Genomic DNA, 21,835 nt, shown 5'->3' with positions numbered 1-21,835 from the left:
TCCCATTAACACTATTCTTGTTCAGTGGACTTGTGAACAGAGATTTCTACAAGTTCTAAAGATTTTTGCTGTTACCCTTAGATTCTTTTTCACCTGCTTCAGGATTGTACATTATGCACTTGGTATGATCTTTGCAGAATGCTTACTCCTAGGGAGAGTAGCAACAGTACTGAATTTCCTCCACTTGTAGACAATTTTCTTCTTTCTGTGGACTGATGAACATTCAGTTCTTTAGAACTGCTTTTGTAGCCTTTTCCAGCTTCATGCATCTCTACAATTTTTCTTCTAAGGTCTTTTTTGAGATGAGAAGGCTCTGTCAGTAACCTGACTTTGTGTGTCTTTTCTATAGGGCAGAACACCTCTTCAACTCACACCTCTAATCCCATCTCATTGATTGAAACACCTGACTCCTAATAGCTTTTGTAGAAGACACCACCTCAGAGGTTCACATACTTTTTTGAACCAAGACCAAATGGTGTACTCAGTATTGACAAGAAGTAGTACAATTGTTTGTGTTATTAGCTTAGGCAGATTGTGTTAAGTCTATTATTGTTATTATTGTGACGGACATGAAGATCAGGCCAAATTTTGAATAAATAATACAAAAAACCAGGTATCGGCAAAGAATTTAAATTTTTCTTCTTGCAACTATATATCAATGACCTGGATGATAATGTGGTAAACTGGATCAGCAAACTGGCAGATGACACCAAGATTGGGGGTGCAGTGTATAGACTAGCTGGAAGAACAGGCTGAAAAATGGCAAACAGAATTTAATGCAGCTAAGTGTGAAGTGTTGCACTTTGAGAGGACTGACTAGAATGGGTCTTACACAGTGAGCAGTAAGGCACTGAGGAGTATGACAGAACAGAGGGACCTGGGAATACAGATTCACAATTCCTTGAAAGTGGTGTCACAGATACAGTGTCGGAAAGAAAGCTTTTGGGACATCTGCCATCATAAATTAATGTACTATGTACAGGAGTTGGGATATTATTAAGTTATGTAAGATGGTTGTGAGGCCTAATTTGGAGTATTGCATGCAGCTTTGGTCACCTACCTACAGGAAAGATGTAAACAAGGCTGAAAGAGTATAGAGAAAATTTACAAGAATGTTGCCGGGTCTGAAAGACCTGAGTTAAGAGGAACAATTGAATAGGTTAGGACTTTATTCCTTAGAATATAGAAGATTAAAGGGAGGTCTGACAGAGGTATACAAAATTATGAAGGATATAGATAGAGTAAATGCAAACAGGCTTTTTTCACTGAGGCTGGGTGAGATTACAACTAGAAGTTATGGGTTAAGGGTGAAAGGTGAAATGTTTAAGGGGAACATGAGGGGGAACTTCTTTACTCTGAGGGTGGTGAGAGTGTGGAATGAGCTGCCAGTGCAAATGGTGGATGTGAGGTCAATTTCAATATTTAAGAGAAATTTAATTAGGTACATAGATGTGGGGAGTATGAAGGGCTAAGGTGCCAATGCAAGTTGATGGGACGAGAAAGATTAATGATTCAGAACAGAATAGATAGCCTGTAGGGCCTGCTTCTGTACTGTAGTGTTTCACTTCTGTGATTAAAGTTGTGATCTAACAATTCAGAAATCACTACTCCATTTTGAATGTTGTAATATACACAGTACTGTAATGACAATTACAAAGTGGATCACAGTAATTATTCAAACCCATCCATACCAACCTTTACAATGAGTTTCATACCAAGTGGCAAAATAGTTTTTAAAAAATCTAAAAACTTCCACCCACATAGTTAAAACTTTGCTACATTCCTAATTTTTACACTTTCCCTCAATGCTTCAATTGTTTGAAGTCCCAATCTATAGATTATTGATAATTGTATTGTCCCCAAAACATGATTAAGCATAAATCTGACATTACCTTTTGATAATTATACAGTCTATAGGTAATTAGGAAAGAAATACTGTATATTCATTACAAAACTAAAATAAAAAGATCTCTAGCTTGTTAAATTGATGTGTTAACAATTCTAATATATATATTTTGCAAAAAGGACAACAAATATTACCTTAATCTCATCTGTTGGCTTCCTGATTATTGATAAATGCTCATTAGTAGATTTCTAATGAATAATTCTTGAAGCAAGATTTAAACCAGTGTTAGTTTTGATTTCTTAATAATCAATCCAATCAGCATGGTTTACTGGACAGATAGTAAGGAGCAAGAGATTTCTTTGCAGTAATGCTTTTCATAATCAATTAAACTAACAGGACGCAATGACAATATGCATAGTACAACTTCAGCTCCACAATTATGAGGTATACAAGCCTGAAATTTGATGAGTTCTGGAGCTGACTACGTTACAATTAAAATAGACAGGTATGCCAAGACCCTTCACTGCTACTTTAGTTCTCTGTCCCACTCTTACCTTCACTTGGCTTGCACTGTTCCAACAAAGCTCAAGTTTTTACTTGTTCTTTTGTTTTTCTAATTTCCCTCACTAATCTATGAACACAGTAGCTTCAAAAACAAAGTATTCACTTCAGTAGTCCTGCCTCAAATTATGCCCTTTGTCCTATACATCCATCCTCCAACCTACCTACAACTTAAAGCTAACAGGTTTTTGCACCTTCCCAGGTTTCTCTTTCCACTGATGGTACTTGATCCACCCACTGCCTCTGACATTTGCTGTTCATACTGCCTCAATCAATGTTGTCTTGGAGACTAAGGCTACGTCCACACTACCAGATAAATTCGTAACCGAAGCTTTTTCCCTTCGTTTTGATCCTTCGTCCACACTAAAACGGCATTTTAGTCCACCGAAAATTGAGCTTTACTAAAACGCCCTCCAGGGTGTGCAATTTTGAAAACGCCAGATTGGTCGGAGCAGTGTGGATGGGGTAACCAGAGAAATCTAAAAACACTGTCATGACGTGCCGGAACAGATACTGGCGGCAGCGCGCTATTTTATTGTTTTCTTAAATGCAACTTAACAATTTCAGAACAGACGGCAACGAGACTGAAGCCAGAAGAGTTAGAAATGTACTCACCAAATACTTTGACCCATAACTTACTGAATAAATAAGTATACTCTCTTTGCCCTGTTTTCTGCTCTTGCTTGTATGAAGGTACTTATGCAAGTAGTTCTCTGACAATAGATGTGTAACAGCCTACTGTAACATTGTATGGAAATACAAGATAACACTGATGCAGACATGTTTTATACACTTAACAAGGTGCTTTATTAATGCAAGAGTTGGTCAGTTTTTCAATGTTCATCGTCAGCCGGGTCATACTGTCCGTGAACTCCCTGTCAGTTGCCTCCATACACTCCAGTATTTGTTTTTTTTTTAGTGTTAAGTCCTCCTGCGCGAGAGTCAACAGCTATCCATTATTTAAGTTTTTCTAGTCTGTAACTGCACAAATGCGCACTTTCACAGGGAGATTTGACACCAAACATGTCGTTTGGTTTCGGCAGATGTGTCCTGTGCATGCGCAGTAGAAGGAGATTCGCCGAAATCTCCGTTTCAATGTGGACAGAGATATTTTCAAAAACGCTTGGTATGGACGCTTATCGTTTTTACGTGAAACCAGCATTTTCAAAATTATCCAGTCTAGTGTAGATGTAGCTTAAGGGCCATCACTGTTTCCTGCTCTTGCATTAAAGAAATTTGCCTTCCACACCAAGCAACTGAAGGATGCCATAGAGGTTACCTTCTGTTCCTCAGTTTAGTAATTCATTGGTGTTATTACTAGTGTTAAATTGCATGTGAAGACAAAGCAACTTAACTGCATGGTAACATTTATAAGAAAAGGTATGCCAGCAGATGTTTGCACTATACTTCAGATCATAACACAACCACCTTTAATTTCAATAAAAACACACAAAATGCTGGTGGAACGCAACAGGCCAGGCAGCACCTATAGGAAGAAGCACAGTCGACGTCTCGGCCTGAAACGTCAACTGTGCTTCTTTCTATAGGTGCTGCCTGGCCTGCTGCGTTCCACCAGCATTTTGTGTGTGTTGCTTCAATTTCCAGCATCTGCAGATTTCCTCATGATTTAATTTCAATATACAGTTCACTGGGATTATACAAGATTTCATTTAAGTATACTACATTTGTATAGTTTAACAGAAATGAGTCCTTCGATTATTGCTGATATTTTCCAGTCAATTCCAAAGGGTTAGCAATGAAGTTCTAATGTGAGTTTCTTCTTTCCAGATGCAAGCTGTCATCAGGAAAACTGCTTTGGAAGATTTATGATACAAAACTAGCCGAGCAGCCAGAGTGCAGAATTCATACAGGGAGCAAACCAAGTGCTAGCCAGGCTAGTATTAGGAGACTAATAAAAAAAAAAAACAGGAAGCACACAAATGGATAAAAATACCAGTTAAGATATCAAGCATTGAAAAAAAAACAATTCCATTGTAAATTGTATCCAGAAAGTTTTGTTTTTCTCACAGGAAGGTTGATCAGGATAAAAATGGCTCAGAAAACAGTTAGCTCAGTCAAAAAAAATTAAAATTTACTATTATAAAGAATATATATAAAAAGTAGAACTTCAGTAATTCTGAATTGGCTGGCTTAAAACTACAATTCATCTTGAAAAGGAGCAGGGAATTATGGGAACAACATGATCAGACTACATTTTCAATATGTGTTCATGGCTTTGTCAGAAGCTGCTGCATTCTGCGTTTCATCGATCATTATTTTACTCCAACATTATCCAAAATAATGACTCCACTGATTATGGCCAAAAAGTCACCGCTAGTTTCAACAACACCAACAATTTTATTCCCATTACGACTCCATACTTTAAGAGCTATAACTTCCAAGCTGGATTCTGCACGATGAATTAACTGGATTCCCAGGCTCCTAATATTCTGTTGTACATTTTGGAAAAAGCTGTAGCAAGTATAAAAAAACCAATCTGAAAACAGTAACATATTGAAATGGAATTCCATTTGACTTACATTGCCCATATATTCAGAAAGTAGATCCTGCAAGGCCTGTCGTACGGCATTACATTCAGCCACAATGCGCTCACGTCGATCATCACGTGTGCAAGAAGAATCTGCCATCAGTGCAGCTCCACTAATGATACTCTCAAGTCGTTCTTCCAGAGATGGCCTGAAGCGTTCCTCACTGAAGCTCAATGGATCCACAATTATTTGTTTCTTTAGGAGCAAAAATAAATGATTTATTTAATCTTTTTTGAAAAAATGTCAGAAAATGCAAGTTACAAAACAACAAATTTCACTACGTTTGCACTAAAAGTGTATCATGCAATTGTAAAGAAGGAAGAAATGAATGAATTCTAACAATGCATCTCATAAAATGTAGGCAATATTCGCATTTGAAAAGCACCAGCACACATCTGTAGAACAGTTCTCTATCCTTTATCTCAGTATTAACATAGTATGCCACCCATCTGCAAGCTTCAATTTGGCTGAACTGTCCTCACGAATCTTTGAAGTCGAGGAACACACATTAAGATATAGGTTCAATGACTTGCACATGCTCAAAATCACCTAAATTAATAAATCTTCATTTACCAATTCAATTTTTAACAAGCAATGACACTGTCTACAACTGCAACTTTACAGAACAATGATAGAATGCAAGTCTCACAACAAGTAGCATGATGAATCAGATCCTGGAGGTTACATTCTAAGCATCTCTGAAATACTTATCGCATTGAGCCATGCAAATTATGGGAGTTTATACTGCAGCTGTGCACGGCATTGGTGTGGACATATATGTAGTATGGTATTGAGTTTTGGTAGGCCTGCTGTAGGAAGGATACCATTATTCTGAAAAGAATGCAAAAAAGATTTACAGGATGTTGCCATCACAGCAGACTATGTTAGAGAGGGTCTTTTTCCCCTACAGCTGGGGAATCAAGAAGCTGGGGATTAGCTTAAGGTAAGAGTTAATAGAAACCTGAGGGGCAACATTCACATGAAGAACCCAGCATATATTAAATGAGCTGCCAGAGGATATTGTGGCAGCAGATACATTAATAACATTTAATGTTCAAATATGAAACTAAATTTATAATCAAAGTACATATATTATCATATACTACTGAGATGCATTTTCTTGCAGGCATTCACAAGGAATACAAAGAAACAAAGATCTAAAGTACATTTACTATCAAAGTATGTATGCAGTATACAACCCTGAAATTTGTCTTTCCAGACAGCCATAAAACAAAAACACAATGAGCCCGTTCAAAGAAAATATCAAACATCCAACACGCAAGAAAAACAAACAAATCATGCAAACAGCAAAAATAAGGGGAAAAACACAATATAAAACATCAAACCACAGAGTCATTGAAACAGCCTAGGAATGTTCAGTGGAATCAATGAAAAACTACACACAAAGATGGACAAACAACCAATATTCAAAAGACACCAAATTGTGCAAACAAAATAATAATAATAAAAAAATAATAGATAATACTGAGAACAAAAGCTCTAGACTCCTAGAAAATGGGTCCATAGATTGTAGAATCACTTGGAATCTAAGTGTTGGAGTAAGTGAAGTTATCCATTCTGGTTCAGGAGCTTGATGGTTGAGGGGTAATAGCTGTTCATGAACCAGATGGTGTGAAATCATGGAGTCCTGCACATGCTTCATGATGGCAACAGTGAGAAGAGAGCATGACTCAGATGGTGGGAGTCGTTGATGATAGATTATATCCTGCAACAGCAATGTTTGTGTTCAATGGTGGGAAGGGCTTTGTCTGTGATAGACTGGGCTGAGTCTATTACTTTTTCCAGGCTTTTCCGTTCAAGGATATTAGTAATTCCATAACAGGCTGTGACGCTGGAGAGGTAGTAATGAGAGTCAATGAAATGGCCTACAAATTTAAAAAGCATTTTGTGTCATTCTTCACTGTGAAGACACTAGCAGTATGCCAGAAATTCAAGTATCAGAGGCAGAAGAGAGTGCAGTTGCTATTACTAAGGATAAGGTGCTCAGGAAGCCAAACGGTCTGAAGGTACATAAATCACCATAACCAGATGGACTACACTCCAAGGTTCTGAAAGTGGTAGCTGAATAGATTGTGGAGGCACGAGTAAAGATCTTTCAAGAATAACTCAGTACTGGAATGGTTCTGGAGGACTGAAAATGTCTTCTTTAAGAAGGGAGGAAGGCAGAAGAAAGGAAATTATAAGCCAGTTAGCCTGATCTCATTAATTAGGAGGACGCTGGAGTCCATTATTAAGGATGAGGTTCTGGGATACTTAGAGGCAAATAGACCAAAGTCAACATCGTCTCTTTAAGGAAAAGTCTTGCTTGAGAAATTTGTTGTAACTGAGGAAAAACAGTCAGGATAGACCAGGTTTGTGGACAATATGAAAATACATGGGGCGGGGGGGAGAAGTATTGAGGAAGCAGTGAGTCAGCACTAAAGGGTGTTTCCTACAGTGGGCGAGTCTAGGGCCAGAGGGTACAGCCTCAGAATAGAATGAGATCCAGCTAGAACAGAAAATGAGGAGAAATTTCTTTACACAGAGAGTGGTGAATCTGTAGAATTCATTGCCATAGACAGCTGCGGAGACTTAGTCATTGATCACATTTAGAGGTTAATAGGTTCTTGACTAGCCAGGGTGCCAAAGGTTACTAGGGGAAAGACAGGAGAATGGGGCTGAGAGGGATAATAAATCAGCCATGATGGAGTAACGGAGCAAATCCGACAAGCCAAATGGCCAAATTTTGTTCCTATGTCTTATGATCTTATGGAAAGTAGAACCACTGCCGTGCCTTCTTTGTAATGGCACTTACATATTGAACCCTGGACAGAACCTGTGAAATGATAATGCCAAGGAGCTTAAGGTTACTGACCCTCTGATCTCCCTATCAGGACTTGGCTCATGAACATCAGGTTTCCTCCTCCTGTAGTCAATAACCAGCTCTCTGGTTTTGCTGATATTGAGTGAGAGGATGCTGTTATGGCACCATTCAATTAGATTTTCAATCTTCCTCCTATAAGCTGATTTGTCACCATCTTTGATTCAGCCAACAACAATGGCATCATCAGCAAACTTTTGTATGGCATTAGTATGTACTTAGCTTCACACTTGGACAGGTATATGGATAGGAAAGGTTTAGAGGGATATGTGCTGAACACAAGAAAATGGGACGAGCTTGGATGGGCATCTGGAACGGCATAGATCAGTACAAGCCCAAAGGACCTAACAGTCATGTTAAATGATCTATTCAGCAAATAAGTGAAAAGTAAAATTGACAGTTTGGCCTTTTTTAAAATAAAACTATTCTTAAAATTTTCTATAACGCATTGCTTACTATCCAAGACTCCAGAAAAACTAAATCCTATTCTAAACTATTTTGAAAGCTTTGCCATGCTCAGGAGTATACAAAGTCCTCAATAACAAATATAGCCGCCAGTATAATAGCTTGACATAAGAGAGGTAAAATCAGTAGGACAATGCATTTTTGGTGCAGCGAAGAGTGGTCTTTGTGAATGAGTAATTTGGCAAGTTTAAAGTGGTGTTATTCAGAGGGAGTTTGATAATAAAATTAATTATTTTACTCAGCAGCTCAACATGTTCCAGATGCAAAGAACTGAATTTTCCCCAAGTCTGAATAGTAGCTCTAATTAATCTAAGTTTACCAATCATTAAGTGGTCTTTTTGTAGCTGGATGTTATAACCAGAAATTGAACTCAAGTTTAAAATAGATCAGCCTGACTTTAAAATGACCAGCATCCGCCTGCAAGTCATCTTGTAGAATTGGCTGAACATTGTGCTGGACAACCCATTGTTTAGTTTTGCCTGCCAATGAGCACAAACAAGTTCATATGATCCTGCACAAGCCATAAAGACCTCTCACATAACTGGGTTATCATAATGGACTTGCTTAATTCTAAAGATCAGCATCTACTTAAAGAGAATAGATATGTACTTACATCAAATCGATTCAGAGCATCTGCCAGCTCTCCAGCACTGCTTTGCTGACTTAGGTTGACATCCTCTGATGCAGTTGCTTGGGCTGCATTTGAAATCCCAGTAACTGCTTGTGTCAACTGCTTATAGATTAAATCCCGGTTGGCTTTGTAAGCAGCCACATCTGGGTGCTGAAGACAAGCCTGTGAAGCAGTGTACAGCATAGGGATATTTTTCTGCAGAACTCCTCGTGCAGCAGCCATTTGGTCTCTATGATGAATATCCTTCAATTCCTTTAAAATACCATACAAATATTTATTTAATCTTGTCCCATGGTTGCTTTGTGTATAAATAAATATGGCTGTGATGTGTTATTAAATTTACATTAATATTTTAATTTTCATTATTTTCTACTATGGACAATCAAGTTCTTGTTATATCACATAGATCTAAAGGTAGAATAGTCTGTGCTGTTTTCTGTTGGCATTAGTATTGTTTATGATGATATACAACACGTTTCAGCTGCTCTCACCCAGCATTAAACTTGCTTCAGATGGCTGGCTTTGCTACCTTTCTACTAAATTATCAATAAACTGAACACTCAAGCAAATTTCATAAGAGTTTAATCAATAACATAACAGCATATAGTTGAGATAAACAGTCACAGATTTAAAAACTACCTGAAAAAAATGTTAATGAGTTACAAACTTGTTTTCTTTGTTAAAATTGTTATAATAAAACATACGTGTTTCAAAATTATAATCAAACCAAAATTAAGAACTCCCCCCCCAAAAAAAAGCAAATAGAAATACTAAAAGAGAGCAGAGAGCATTAGCAATATCTTGACCATACATCTACATTACTAAACTACTTAATACAACTGGTTTACAATCCTCTCACCTGGGCTGAAGGAAAGAAATGTTCTTTAAATCCATTGCTTATTCATACAAATCATTATTACTAAAACTCAAAAATATAGGTTCATACTTGCTGTCTTTTAGCTGCCATTAGATTCAGTTTGTCCACCTCTGGTTTCAATGCCTTAAACTGTATTCCAAGCTCTTGCTCACTGTTAGCATTCCGTACTTTTACAAGGGTTTCTTCAACCTAGAAAACCAAACCCATTACCTATACATCTAGAAATCAAAATAAATCAATGCAGTACAAAAATCGCTAGACAAGAAATTCCATACACTGGATTAATCATGCTCAAGAATCTTGTGCAAACTAAGATCATTCACAGAGTACCATCCTTCCCTGGTTGTCTGCCCCACATATCTCATAATTCCCCAATTCTCAGTTACTGAACTTTCCTGATGCCCGGCAATAAATTGATGAATCAATGAGCATTAAAGTCACACAAACTCTCCTCAGTGGAGCTAGATGGTACCGAGGAGGTACCATACTACCTGCAGACTGGCTGGGTGTAAGGTGTCATCTTCTACTGATTCAAAATTTGTTGATTGTAATTTTAGTGCAACAAAGTTAACATAGGAGAAATAAAATGTTGACATATGACACTTGTTCACTCAGTGCCTTTAAATATTCTCTCAACTCGTCCTTCCAACCCAATAGATTATCAGGTTTATAATTCCTTTTGCAGTCAGTTCTTTCACAAACACAACACAGCAAAAGCTGAACAGACACAGTAGAACACACTTTTATACAACAACACTCAAGGAATCTTTCCATTGATATGACAGCAATGAATGTCTTATGACTATTGGAAATTGAACTACATGTGACTTAACACCAAAAAAAATTCCCTAATCTTACCCTCCCTTCCAATGTTTAGTATTACAACCGTCAGAATAATGAAAAAATTAGCTAATGTAAATCAGATTTATAAATAACCATATCAAGGAGCACAAGATTATCTACAAAGTACTAGGTCACGCAAGAAGATTTTGTAATTTTCATGCTCTGTGTAAAAATCACTTGAATTTGCTAATCATTCCCCCTCCAAAAAAATATAAACTATACAGAAACATGGCATTGAAGACTGAAGTCAAACATTTTTCGCAATCAGTACATTTAAATAATCTTGTATAGAATTACCCAGCCCACAGATGGGCTAATGTTTCTACAATAACCCTTTCAATGCCTAATACACTAATATTTTTTTTAAAAGATGTTATTTGTATTTACGCCACAGTAACAGGCCCTTCCAACCTAACAATACTGCCCTCCCCAATTACACAAATGTGACCAACTAATCTACTAACCTGCAATTTTTTACAATGTGGGAGGAAAGTGGAGTACCCGGAGGAATCCACAGTCATGGAGAGAACATATAATCTCCTTACTGACAGTGGAGGAATTGGTTTTGGGGTGACTGGTGCTGTAATAGTGTTACTCTAACTTCTATGCAAGTTTAGAAGAATCACATATCCTGTTTAAACAAAATTAATGAATTTTTTTTGTATCGCCAATAAAATGTATTGATGAGAACACTGTAGTTGATGCAGTCTGCATGTATTTCAGCCCGGTCTTTAATTAAGTCCCACATGGGAAATTGGCCTAAAAAGGTACAATCTGTGAAATCCAAAACAATTTGGCAAATTTGATCCAAAATTGGTTCCATCATATCAGGCAGGAAGCGAAGGTGGAGAGTAAATTTTGTGATTGAATGCCTATGATCAGTGGTGTTCCACAGAGATCCATGCTGGAAACCTTGATGTTTGTTACACAAGCAGTAGTATTAGTTGGTTCTCAGATGATATGAAAACTGTTGGTGGCATTGATAATAAGGAAAATAGTCTTGGTTTACTGGATTATATTGATCAACTGGCAAGATGTGGAGTGAATTGCAAATTAAATTTACTCCTAAATGCAAAGTGATCTATTTTAGGAGGATTAATAAGGTTAGAATACACAGAATGACACAGACTTCTGAATGTATCAAGAAACAGAAGGACCTTTGGCATACAATCCCAGAGGTAGCAGCACAAGCATTAGCCACAACTGAAGCACCAAATGTCACACGATTGCACTGGAAAGTGTGCAAATGAAATTTAGCAGCATATTGCCTAGCATGAAGTATTTGTGTCTGAGGAGGAACTGGGTTGACTAGATTTATATTCTTTAGAGCAGAGAAGGATAAAGGGGACCTGCCAGAAGTATTCAAATTTAAATAGTGTAAAGGATGAATAGGATTCTTTTCCCCATAGCAGTCTAAAACTCAAGGACATGGGTTTAAGGTAAGAGATTAGAAATGTAAAGCCTGAAAAAGAACTTTTTCCAACCAGAAGGATCAGCGGAGGCAAGTAGTTACACAACAGTAATACACCACATAGAAGGTCAAGGAGCAAAAGCTGGTAGGTAAATGGATGGTACAAAAGGAATTAATCAGCATGGACCTGGATATGTGCTGTATAATTAAGAGTCCACAACTCTAAACATAGGGTTATGTGCAAACTTCTCAGAAGAGTTTTCAAATAGTTGGGGAAGCTTTGCTTGGTCAGTTTCATTCTATGTACTTTAGAATCTAAGAATTAAAATTTTAGCTTTAACCTCCAGATTGGATACAAACATTGGTGTTTGAAGTAAGAACCCAGGACACATCCAATGCTTTGAATGTAAAAAGCAAATTGAACAAAAACAAATATTTTCATGAATTAGGCTAACCTGTTACTCAAGACTAACCTGTTGAAAAACTTTTACTACTGATCAGCTGAAATTTGGTATCTCTCAAGTGTTCCATACTGTATTATTTTTCCACTACCAAAAGTTACGTCAGAACAGCGGCCACATTACCACTTTAGGTAAGTATTGAAAACAACAATACAAATTTTAAATCAAGATCAACAGTTCTGATTAAGGAAAAGTCCAGCACAGAACTTACAACTTTCAGTTGTACAAGTAGTTTGTAAACATCTGCCATGTCAGCCAGGATAAGAAGGCGAGTAACTGCAGACAGCAATGCTCGTGCAGCTCGAACCATGTTGCCTCGCTTCATGGCGGAACAAGGATCCTCCGCAAATTCAGAGGAAGCACCCCTCATTGTTTCACCTGCATTTTCATTAAGTTGAAAGGGGAAAAAGTTGGAAATTGGATTATTAATACAAATATTGCTATAAGTTACTCTACCACATTTTGTAAACAGAAAATAAAATCAAGTTTCAAACTTATAACCAATTATGCCAAGTATGATTAGGAGGAGGAATAGGATTTGTGGGATCTTGTGTGCAAATTAATCAAAACATTCACCCTAAACTTCAAATCTGATCTAGTACAAGATATTTTCATGTGTATCCAAACAATTTAGAATCACAGCTTAATTAGTCACCATTCAGCCCATTACATCCCCCCTGGTTCTCTACCAACGCAGTGCTCTAGTTCCACCCAATTACCCTTTTTGTAGAGACCTGACCATACATTGCAGGTATTTATCTAGCTCCCTCATGAAAACCTCGTGAAAGCACTAAATCTGCAGGCAGAGCCTTCCCAATTCCAACCACGCTCTGCTAAAACATGTTGCCTGACATCCATCTTTATTTTCTTTTATTTTATATCTCTAACCTCTTATCCTCAGCAGCTATGGGGCAGCATGTCACTATGCACCACTACAGACCCACAACCTTGTCTTCTCCAAGGAAAACAAAACTAACCTGCTCTAATCTACTTTCATATAGTAACCCCTTAACCCAAGAGCCATTCTACAATGTCAGGACTCTCTGATTCCTTCACTGGCTACCAGAACTGAAAACAATTCTCTAGCTAAGGCTGGACCAGTCCTTTATAACAGTTCACCAAATCTTCATTGTTTTTATTTTACATCTCTTATTAACAGCGCCTCAAGCTACATATGCATTATTAACCATTTGCTCAACCTGCCCTTCCACTTTCAATGAGTTATGCATAAATATCTCATCCTCTGTACCTGTTCTCCTTTGAGATTTTTTTTTAAATATCATGCATTGTCAATCTTTCAACAAAAATTTATTTTCTTATTTCTCCATATTAAACTTGATCGGCTTTTCATCCAGCTGCAATTCACATACTTCTTCCAATCTAGTATACCACATTCAATGTTCCACATGTGGTTTCCTCTACAGTAGAGAAATTAAATAGAAATTGGGTGATCACTTTGAGGAACATGTACTCAGTCCAAATGGGTAACCCCAAGCCTCCTGTTAATATTAATACCGATGCTGGGGAAGTCCAGAACGAGGGGTCACAGTTTAAGGATAAAGGGGAAGCCTTTTAGGACCGAGATGAGGATAAACTTCTTCACACAGAGAGTGGTGAATCTGTGGAATTCTCTGCCACAGGAAACAGTTGAGGCCAATTCATTGGCTATATTTAAGAGGGAGTTAGATATGGCCCTTGTGGCTAAAGGGATCGGGGGTATGGAGAGAAGGCAGGTACAGGGTTCTGAGTTGGATGATCAGCCAACAAAGTCCTGACGAAAGGTCTCGGCCCGAAACGTCGACAGTGCTTCTCCTTATTGATGCTGCCTGGCCTGCTGTGTTCCACCAGCATTTTGTGCGTGTTGTTTGAATTTCCAGCATCTGCAGATTTCCCCGTGTTTGCACTTTCATTCCCCTATTGGTTTGTGGCCTCCTGTGCTATTGAGTCCACAATCTTGCAAACAACACATTTCCTGTTTGGAGCATGGTGCAGCTTCTGCATTCCATATTGAATCCTAATACTTTAAGTAATTTTGTCTCTGCTCTATGTTCTCTTCCTACCCTTTTTACAGCTAATCAACATCCTAGTTTTAACCTTTCAGAGGCATCTCACATTCACTCTAGCTTAACAAACTTTTTGTCTCCTTTCCAGTTCTGGCAAAGCCAAAATGTTAACCATTTCTCTCCTCAGAGATGCAGCCTCACCTCCTGAATAGTTCCATAATTTTCTATTTTAATTTTAAATTTCCAAAATCTGTTTTTTGATTTTCACTGCATTTTCCTCCCTAGCTAACATATGCTATACTGTAACCTCTAGACCCACTCTTGTACTAAATTTCTGAATTTCATACAGCACATTTGCAAAATGGTTCCAACACTGAAAAAATTCAAAGTGCTAAAATAAATGGTCTCAATTAATGTAGTTTCCTTAGAAGACTGTTTTACTCTAATCTATTTTTAGAAGATTATCTCCAGATGTATGCAATGTGTGGTCTGTATTGAATGAAAGTCTAATAACTTGTGTTATTATTTTAGCAAAGAAAGCCCAAGACATTGATAATGGAGAACATAAGCGTAACATCTATAGATGTGAAAAAAGGGGGGGAAAAGCTAAAGTTAATGCAGTTCTCTTTACGGACAGCAGAAATCATATTAGAGAAAAGAGAACTGACAGATAAATTCAAATATTTTGAATCATTTTCACTGAAAACTTTAAAGAAATATCGTGGATTAAGGGCTCAGCAGAAATAAGCTCCAAGAAATTAGCACTGGTGAAATTAATACAAATTTTATTAAGTTTTTGTTCCATGACTTACATATTTGAGTTCTGAAGGTGGTAGTTATAGAGAAAATAGATGCACCATCATCATCCAAAACTCCACAGATTTTATCAAGATCCCATAGACAAAGTTATCAAATGTTACTCAACTACTTACAGAAAACTGGAAGCTACAGACTAATTAGTTTAATATCAGTCATAGAAAAAGTGCTGGAGTGTATTTTAAGGAAGTTGTTACAAGGTACTTGGAAAATAATGGAGAACAACGAAAACCATTTCTGAAAAAGATCTCATGTTTGACAATTTTGTTACAACAGAGGCTATAACCAGCTGACTGGTAAATTTGGACTTTCAGTAGGCCTTATTAATGAGATGGAACATAAAAGACATTATTCAACAGAATTTAAGTACCAACATTTTGGTGGCAAAATCTTGGTGTGGAATGTAGATTAAGCAACCCTTAATTCCATACATTTCACAAGAAGCAGCAATTTGTGAGTGCAAAAAAAAAGTTCAAATTGATTTGAGGGGGCAGGTTGGTCATATAAGGTGAGATCAAACACACTAGGTGCTGTGTATCAAGTTTACAAGGACGACAGGTGATGTCAATGAAATGCACTAAATTTTTATAGTGCCTATCAGGATACATGATTTCTTTTCCACTGGCTGAAGCATTTAGAAGTAGGATTTATAGTTAGAACAAATTTTATTCAAAAATAGTTAAAGAAAAGCTCGTAAGAGGTGAAACAGTTAAGTTACATTGAATTGTGGTCTACTACAGTGGACCTGAATTATTTGCTACTATATACTTTCGACTCCGATGCTCTGAATGATCTGACTCTTCCATCTTCAGAACCTTCAACTAACTCAGAATCAGGTTTATTATCACTGGCATGTGTCATGAAATTTGTTAACTTAGCAGCAGCAGTTCAATGCAATATATAACATAAAAGAAAAAAACAAAATAAAATAATAATAAAGTAAATTAATTACAGTATATGTATATTGAATAGATTAAAAATCGTGCAAAAACAATATATATTAAAAATATCCACTTAGGAATTGGATGGCAGAGGGGAAGAAGCTGTTCGTGAATTGCTGAGTGTGTGCCTTCAGGCTTCTGTACCTCCTACCTGATGGTAACAGTGAGAAAAGGGCATGCCCTGGGTGCTGGAGGTCCTTAATAATGGACGCTGCCTTTCTGAGACACCGCTCCTTGAAGATGTCCTGGGTATTTTGTAGCCTAGTACCCAAGATGGAGCCGACTATATTTACAACCCTCTGCAGTAGCCCCCCCTCCCACCCATACCAGACAGTAATGCAGCCTGTCAGAATGCTCTCCATGGTACATCTATAGAAGTTTTTGAGTGTATTTTTTGACATACCAAATCTCTTCAAACTCCTAATGAAGTATAGCTGCTGTCTTGCCTTCTTTAACTACATCGATATGTTGGGACCAGGTTAGATCCTCAGAGATCTTAACACCCAGAAACTTGAAACTGCTCACTCTCTCTTCTCCACTCCTTCCTCTCACCCCACTACCCCCATTTATTCACACAAAGTGCTTATCAAACACAAGGGATAAGGGCATAAACTTGCCAGAGGTAATAAAATATGCAGACGTTACTAAGGATTGGACCTGAGGTACCCACCAAATAAGTATAAATACCCTAGTATTATAGAAGTCTTTGCACAATAATCAAAGCACTAAATTCTTTAAATATCTATAAAATTACATTAGCTAACAAACTAATTCTATCGAATTTACTGATACTTAGAAGCAGTGACTAGCTTTGAGATCACACGGTGCAGGGAACTAAACAAAGACAGTACAGCATGTAGCAGGAAGCTACCAGGAACAATTGGAATGGAAATGATCTCTGTAGTCATACAATAGCTGACTCATCCAAGTGCCCTGAAAAAGTTTTCTACCAGCTGTGCCCTTCATCTCTCCCATCTATCCCTTTCCAGCTTCTTACTTCATCACAGCCCCAACATGAACCTTCACTTTCACCTGGTCCACCCATCAACTGCCAGCTTCTACTCCTTTCCCCTCCTCCCATCTTTTCCTGGCTATTGTTCCCTTCCTTTCCAGTCCTGATAAAGGGTCTCAGCCTGAAATGTCAACTGCTTATTCCCCTCCATATATGCTGGCTGGCTTGCTGAGTTCCTCCAGCATTGTGTTGTAATATTTATACACTGATTCACAGATGCAACTTCATTTCAACATCATAGACTGCATATTATGAGTGGAGTGGAAAGAGTTAAAATAGCACAAAGATAAAAACACAGGTAAGGCTATAATTAAAAATATTTCACCATATTTAAAAGGAATATTTTCCTTTCCACACAACTGAAAACAACTTTACTGGAAAGTATGACTTTTATTAAATATATCTCTGGATACAGCACAATAAAGGAATAAATTATAAAAAACTGCTTAATCACAATATTTAAAACAATGAAAAAACTGTATCAAAATATGTTCTTTAATAAATATTAGAAAAATATTTTTTTTAAATGACACTGAAAGGGTATTTGTCAGTAGAAGTCTACAGTAAGGAAATGACTCAGCTGCAAATTCCACAAGCTTGATCTTGCCTTTTATGGAAAGCAGAAGACATCCACACCCACTTTTCACAGTGGTGTAAGATAACATCACTTACACATTAGAACCTACTGCAAAAAGACTCGCTCAACATAACAATGATCCTATGCCCATTTCTGCTACTAAACTGTACACCTGAAACAATCTGCTTATTATGCAGTACAAAAGACTTGTAAAATCAGTCTTGACTAGGACATTGAATCCGGGCCTGGTTTAATTTGATGAATGCAAACAATTGTTTCATAAACAAGAGGAAATTCTCTCCATATCCTGGCTAGAATACCTTAACAAAACTCTGCTGGTGAGTTGTATTAAATAATTCATGTAATGGGGAAAAGTATCTAGTCAGAAATGACCAGAGAAACTTGAAATTGCTTTAGACTCATTTATATATTGTGCAAATTGAGCATTATACCATTATGCTTTAATTAATATTATTATTGCAAATTATTCTTTTTCAGTTAGTTTTTTTTAACCCAGTGACTTTTCAAAAACATCAATGTTTTTGAACACAGTGACTTTCAGAAACAGCCATGTTCTTCACCACGTATCATCCAACTGCATTAAACCAGAAGATACAGGAGCAGAATTAGACCATTCAGCTTATTGTGTCTGCACTGCCATTACATCATGGCCGATTATTATCCCCCTCAATCCCATTCACCCGCCTTCTCCCTGGAACCTCTGGTAGGTACTAATGAAGAACCTTTCAATATCCAATTTACATATACCCAATGATTTGGCCTCCACAATGAACTCCAGTTTCACTACCCTCTGGCTAAAGAAATACTCATCTGTTTTAAAGTGATGTCCTTACCCTCTGGTGCCAGACTCCCTCATTACAAGAATCATCTTTTCCATATCCGCTTTATCTAGGCCTTACAATATTCAACAGGTTTCAACGAGATCGTCCCTCATTTTTCTTTAGCAAGCACAGGCCTAAAGCCATCAGGTGCTACATGTGAACCCCCTTCATTCTCAAGATCATTTTTGTGAACCCCCTTCATTCTCAAGATCTTCTTTATGAACCTTCTCTGAGCCCTCTCCAATGTCAGCACATTCTTGCTTAGAAAAGGAACCCTAAACTACTTAACATATTCCAAGTGTGGCCTGACTAATTTCTTATAAAGCCTCAGCATAACATCCCTGCTTTTAAATTCTAGCCCCCTTGAAATGAATGCTAACATTGCATTTGCCTTCCTTACTACCAACTCAACAGGCAAGTTAACTTTTAGGGAATCCTACACTCGGTCTCCCGGGTACCCATGCAACTCCAATTTCTGAATTTGCTTGTTAGTCACTGTTCTAATTTCTGGCCCCACCTTTCCCCCCTCCTCTTCTTTATGGGAACGTGTGTTATTGCCAATCTTTGTTGTCCTATGTCAAGATGGCGCCAGCATACATCAGCGACTCTGCAGACTGCAGGAAATTGTACCCATTTTCCTCTTAAATATACTCCTTTTGAATGACTTCTGCTGCAATCTGCAGCATGTAAATCTCCTTTCCTCAATGGATTACAATAATGATCTTCAGATCTCACATTCAATGGTTAAATGCAGATACACTGGATGCCATGGTACAACAAGAAAGCTGCACAATTTTCAGAATAGATTAAACTGCAAACTCTGGTACGGTAAAAGGTGTGCTTTTTGGTCAATTCTCATCAGTGCATAGACGTTAGGGTTATGTCGACTTCTTGCTCTTCTGACATAGAACTAACGATTAAATGTAGACCAGTGTTTCCAAACCTTTTTTAGCTCGAATGTCCTCCCCCCAAACACTTTCATGCTTGCCAACACCCCACTAAAGCACCTACATACCTGCCAACGCCCCTCTTAGGCACAATATACTTTCCTGCACCCCCACGATGTAAAAACATGTCTACCATATGGTAACATAAGAAAAATAATCCTGCTTTAATTTTTGTCTTCAAACCTAGCTTACATAGTACCTGTGTGTTGCACAGCAGCTCCAGTATCAATGTCATCCTTGAACTTGATGGTTTGTAGCAAGAATTGAAATAAACCTAGTTCAAGTTAGGACAGCAAAAGCCTTAAGACCCACATATAACATGTCCAAGCAGCTTCTGTTTATGCGAGTATGTGGTTCACTGCACTGAGCCTCTTTCAATAACGTAGGAGGATGGAAATGTAATGAAGAGCAGTTCAGCTTTTCCCCAAAGACCAGGAAGCTTCTCATGACAATGCAGCCACATACCACAAAAGCCAACATTTTTGAAAAGCATTTTTGCTTCTTCACCATTCTGTATTTCAATAATTAAATGTTGTAAGCTCTCTTCTTGTTCTTCCACCTTGCAAAGAAATGGGTTAATTACCCAATCCAGAATTTCCAGATCGTTCAATTCCTTGAATCAATTCTAAAAATCCTTGTTCAGTGACTGCAGGTATAAACTGTACTCTTGCAAATCATCATCTGCAAAAGAGAGTGCTATACTTTCCAGCAGGGAAACTGGGAGAACATTCTTCTTCCAATGTTTTCTTATGAATTTCCAATTTTCTGATAAAAGTGGACACTGCACTTTTTGCCTGGATTAAACTGAAATTCTCACCCTTCAGTTTCGTATTTAGAATGTTCATTTTGTCATTCAGATCGGCCAGTTATATCACAACTCCATGCAGAAGTTCAATCTTATTTCCCAAGCTCTTGTCAACTGAGCAAAAATTGTGTCAAAAAGATCAAAGAAATGTTTTAAGCAGCAACCTTTTGACAGCCAATGTGTGAAGCAAGTAAGCATTCAAACTCTTTATTATCTTGGCATAACTAGCAAAATATTCTATTTAATGGAAGAGCTTTAATTTTGTTGATAGCAGATATTACAAGAGTTATGCTTGTAAAGAGTCACTTGCTGAGGTTTTCTGGCTGCCTGATGTTGGCGATGAATTACACAATGGATTGCAAACAGACTTGGAATTTCTTTTTTCATAAATGCCACAAAACCAACATGGCGACCTGTCATATACAGTCTGCCCTCCTTATCCGTGAGGGATTGGTTCTGGGACCTCTCGTGGATACCAAAATTCGCAGATGCTCAAGTCCCCGATTCAACCTGTCTCAATACGGTGGATCTTAGGACCCTACGGAACCCCAGAACTTATTTAACCTGTCTTAGTGCGGTGGACGTTAGGACCTGGCACCAGAGCTCTGAATGCGCAGTGTTTCTGTTCACGAAAATAATCACGATCACGATTGAAAATAAAGTGGAAATAATAGTGATCGGAAAGAGGTGAAACGCCATCAGTCATTGGAAACGTGTTAGGCTACGTTGGTCAACGAGCGGAACAATTTTAAAGGATAAAATGAGAAAGGCCCTGCCCCGATGAAAGCTACAGTTATTACTAAGCAACACAGTGGTTTAATTATTGGGTTTTGGGGTTTTGAGTTTTTGATCCTCCACATCAACCCGCCACAGTGGCGAGCACACTTGGAAGTGGACTGTCACTGGCTCACACTCGGGAACAGTTCCCGAGCCCAGCACTGAAACATACGTTCTTAAGTATTTTATATGCATAGAAAGGTAAAATATATACTATATACTAAGACAAACGTTTAACTAACTGACGCTTAATAATACCGGATGTACCTGTTCCGACTTACTTAGTAAGAGAACTAATTTTTCGATCCTGATCCACAATAACCCATGCACATCCTCCCGTATACTTTAAATCATCTCTAGAATACCTATAATACCTAATACAATGTAAATGCTATGTAAAATAGTTGTTACACTGCGTTGCTTAGGGAATAATGATAAGAAAAAAAGTCTGTATTTGCTTGAACAAGAAGTGCTGGAAGAGCACTTCCGGGTTTTTGCAATCCGCGGTTGGGTGAATTCGCGGATAAGGAGGACCAACTGTATAGTGCTCCATTTGTTACACAGGATATCATGTTCCTTTTTATCCTCAA

General features: G+C 37.8%; 1 protein-coding gene across 1 annotated transcript in view; it reads right to left on the bottom strand.

The window, feature by feature from the left end:
• ctnna1 (catenin (cadherin-associated protein), alpha 1) overlaps positions 1 to 21,835 on the bottom strand; it is a 105,304-nt gene that overhangs the window by 67,746 nt on the left and 15,723 nt on the right. Inside the window, exons 4-7 of the mRNA XM_073067734.1 lie at positions 12,737 to 12,903; positions 9,880 to 9,999; positions 8,916 to 9,185; positions 4,948 to 5,151 (exon numbers count right to left, since the gene is read on the bottom strand). Of these exons, the coding sequence (XP_072923835.1) occupies positions 4,948 to 5,151; positions 8,916 to 9,185; positions 9,880 to 9,999; positions 12,737 to 12,903 (761 nt within the window). The remainder of the gene's footprint in view (positions 1 to 4,947; positions 5,152 to 8,915; positions 9,186 to 9,879; positions 10,000 to 12,736; positions 12,904 to 21,835) is intronic.

This window comes from Hemitrygon akajei, chromosome 15 (assembly GCF_048418815.1).
Source record: "Hemitrygon akajei chromosome 15, sHemAka1.3, whole genome shotgun sequence".
In the NCBI taxonomy this organism is placed as follows: Eukaryota; Metazoa; Chordata; class Chondrichthyes; order Myliobatiformes; family Dasyatidae; genus Hemitrygon; species Hemitrygon akajei.
The sequence above is the reverse complement of the archived record's forward strand: the minus strand, read 5'-3'. Positions and strand labels throughout refer to the sequence as shown.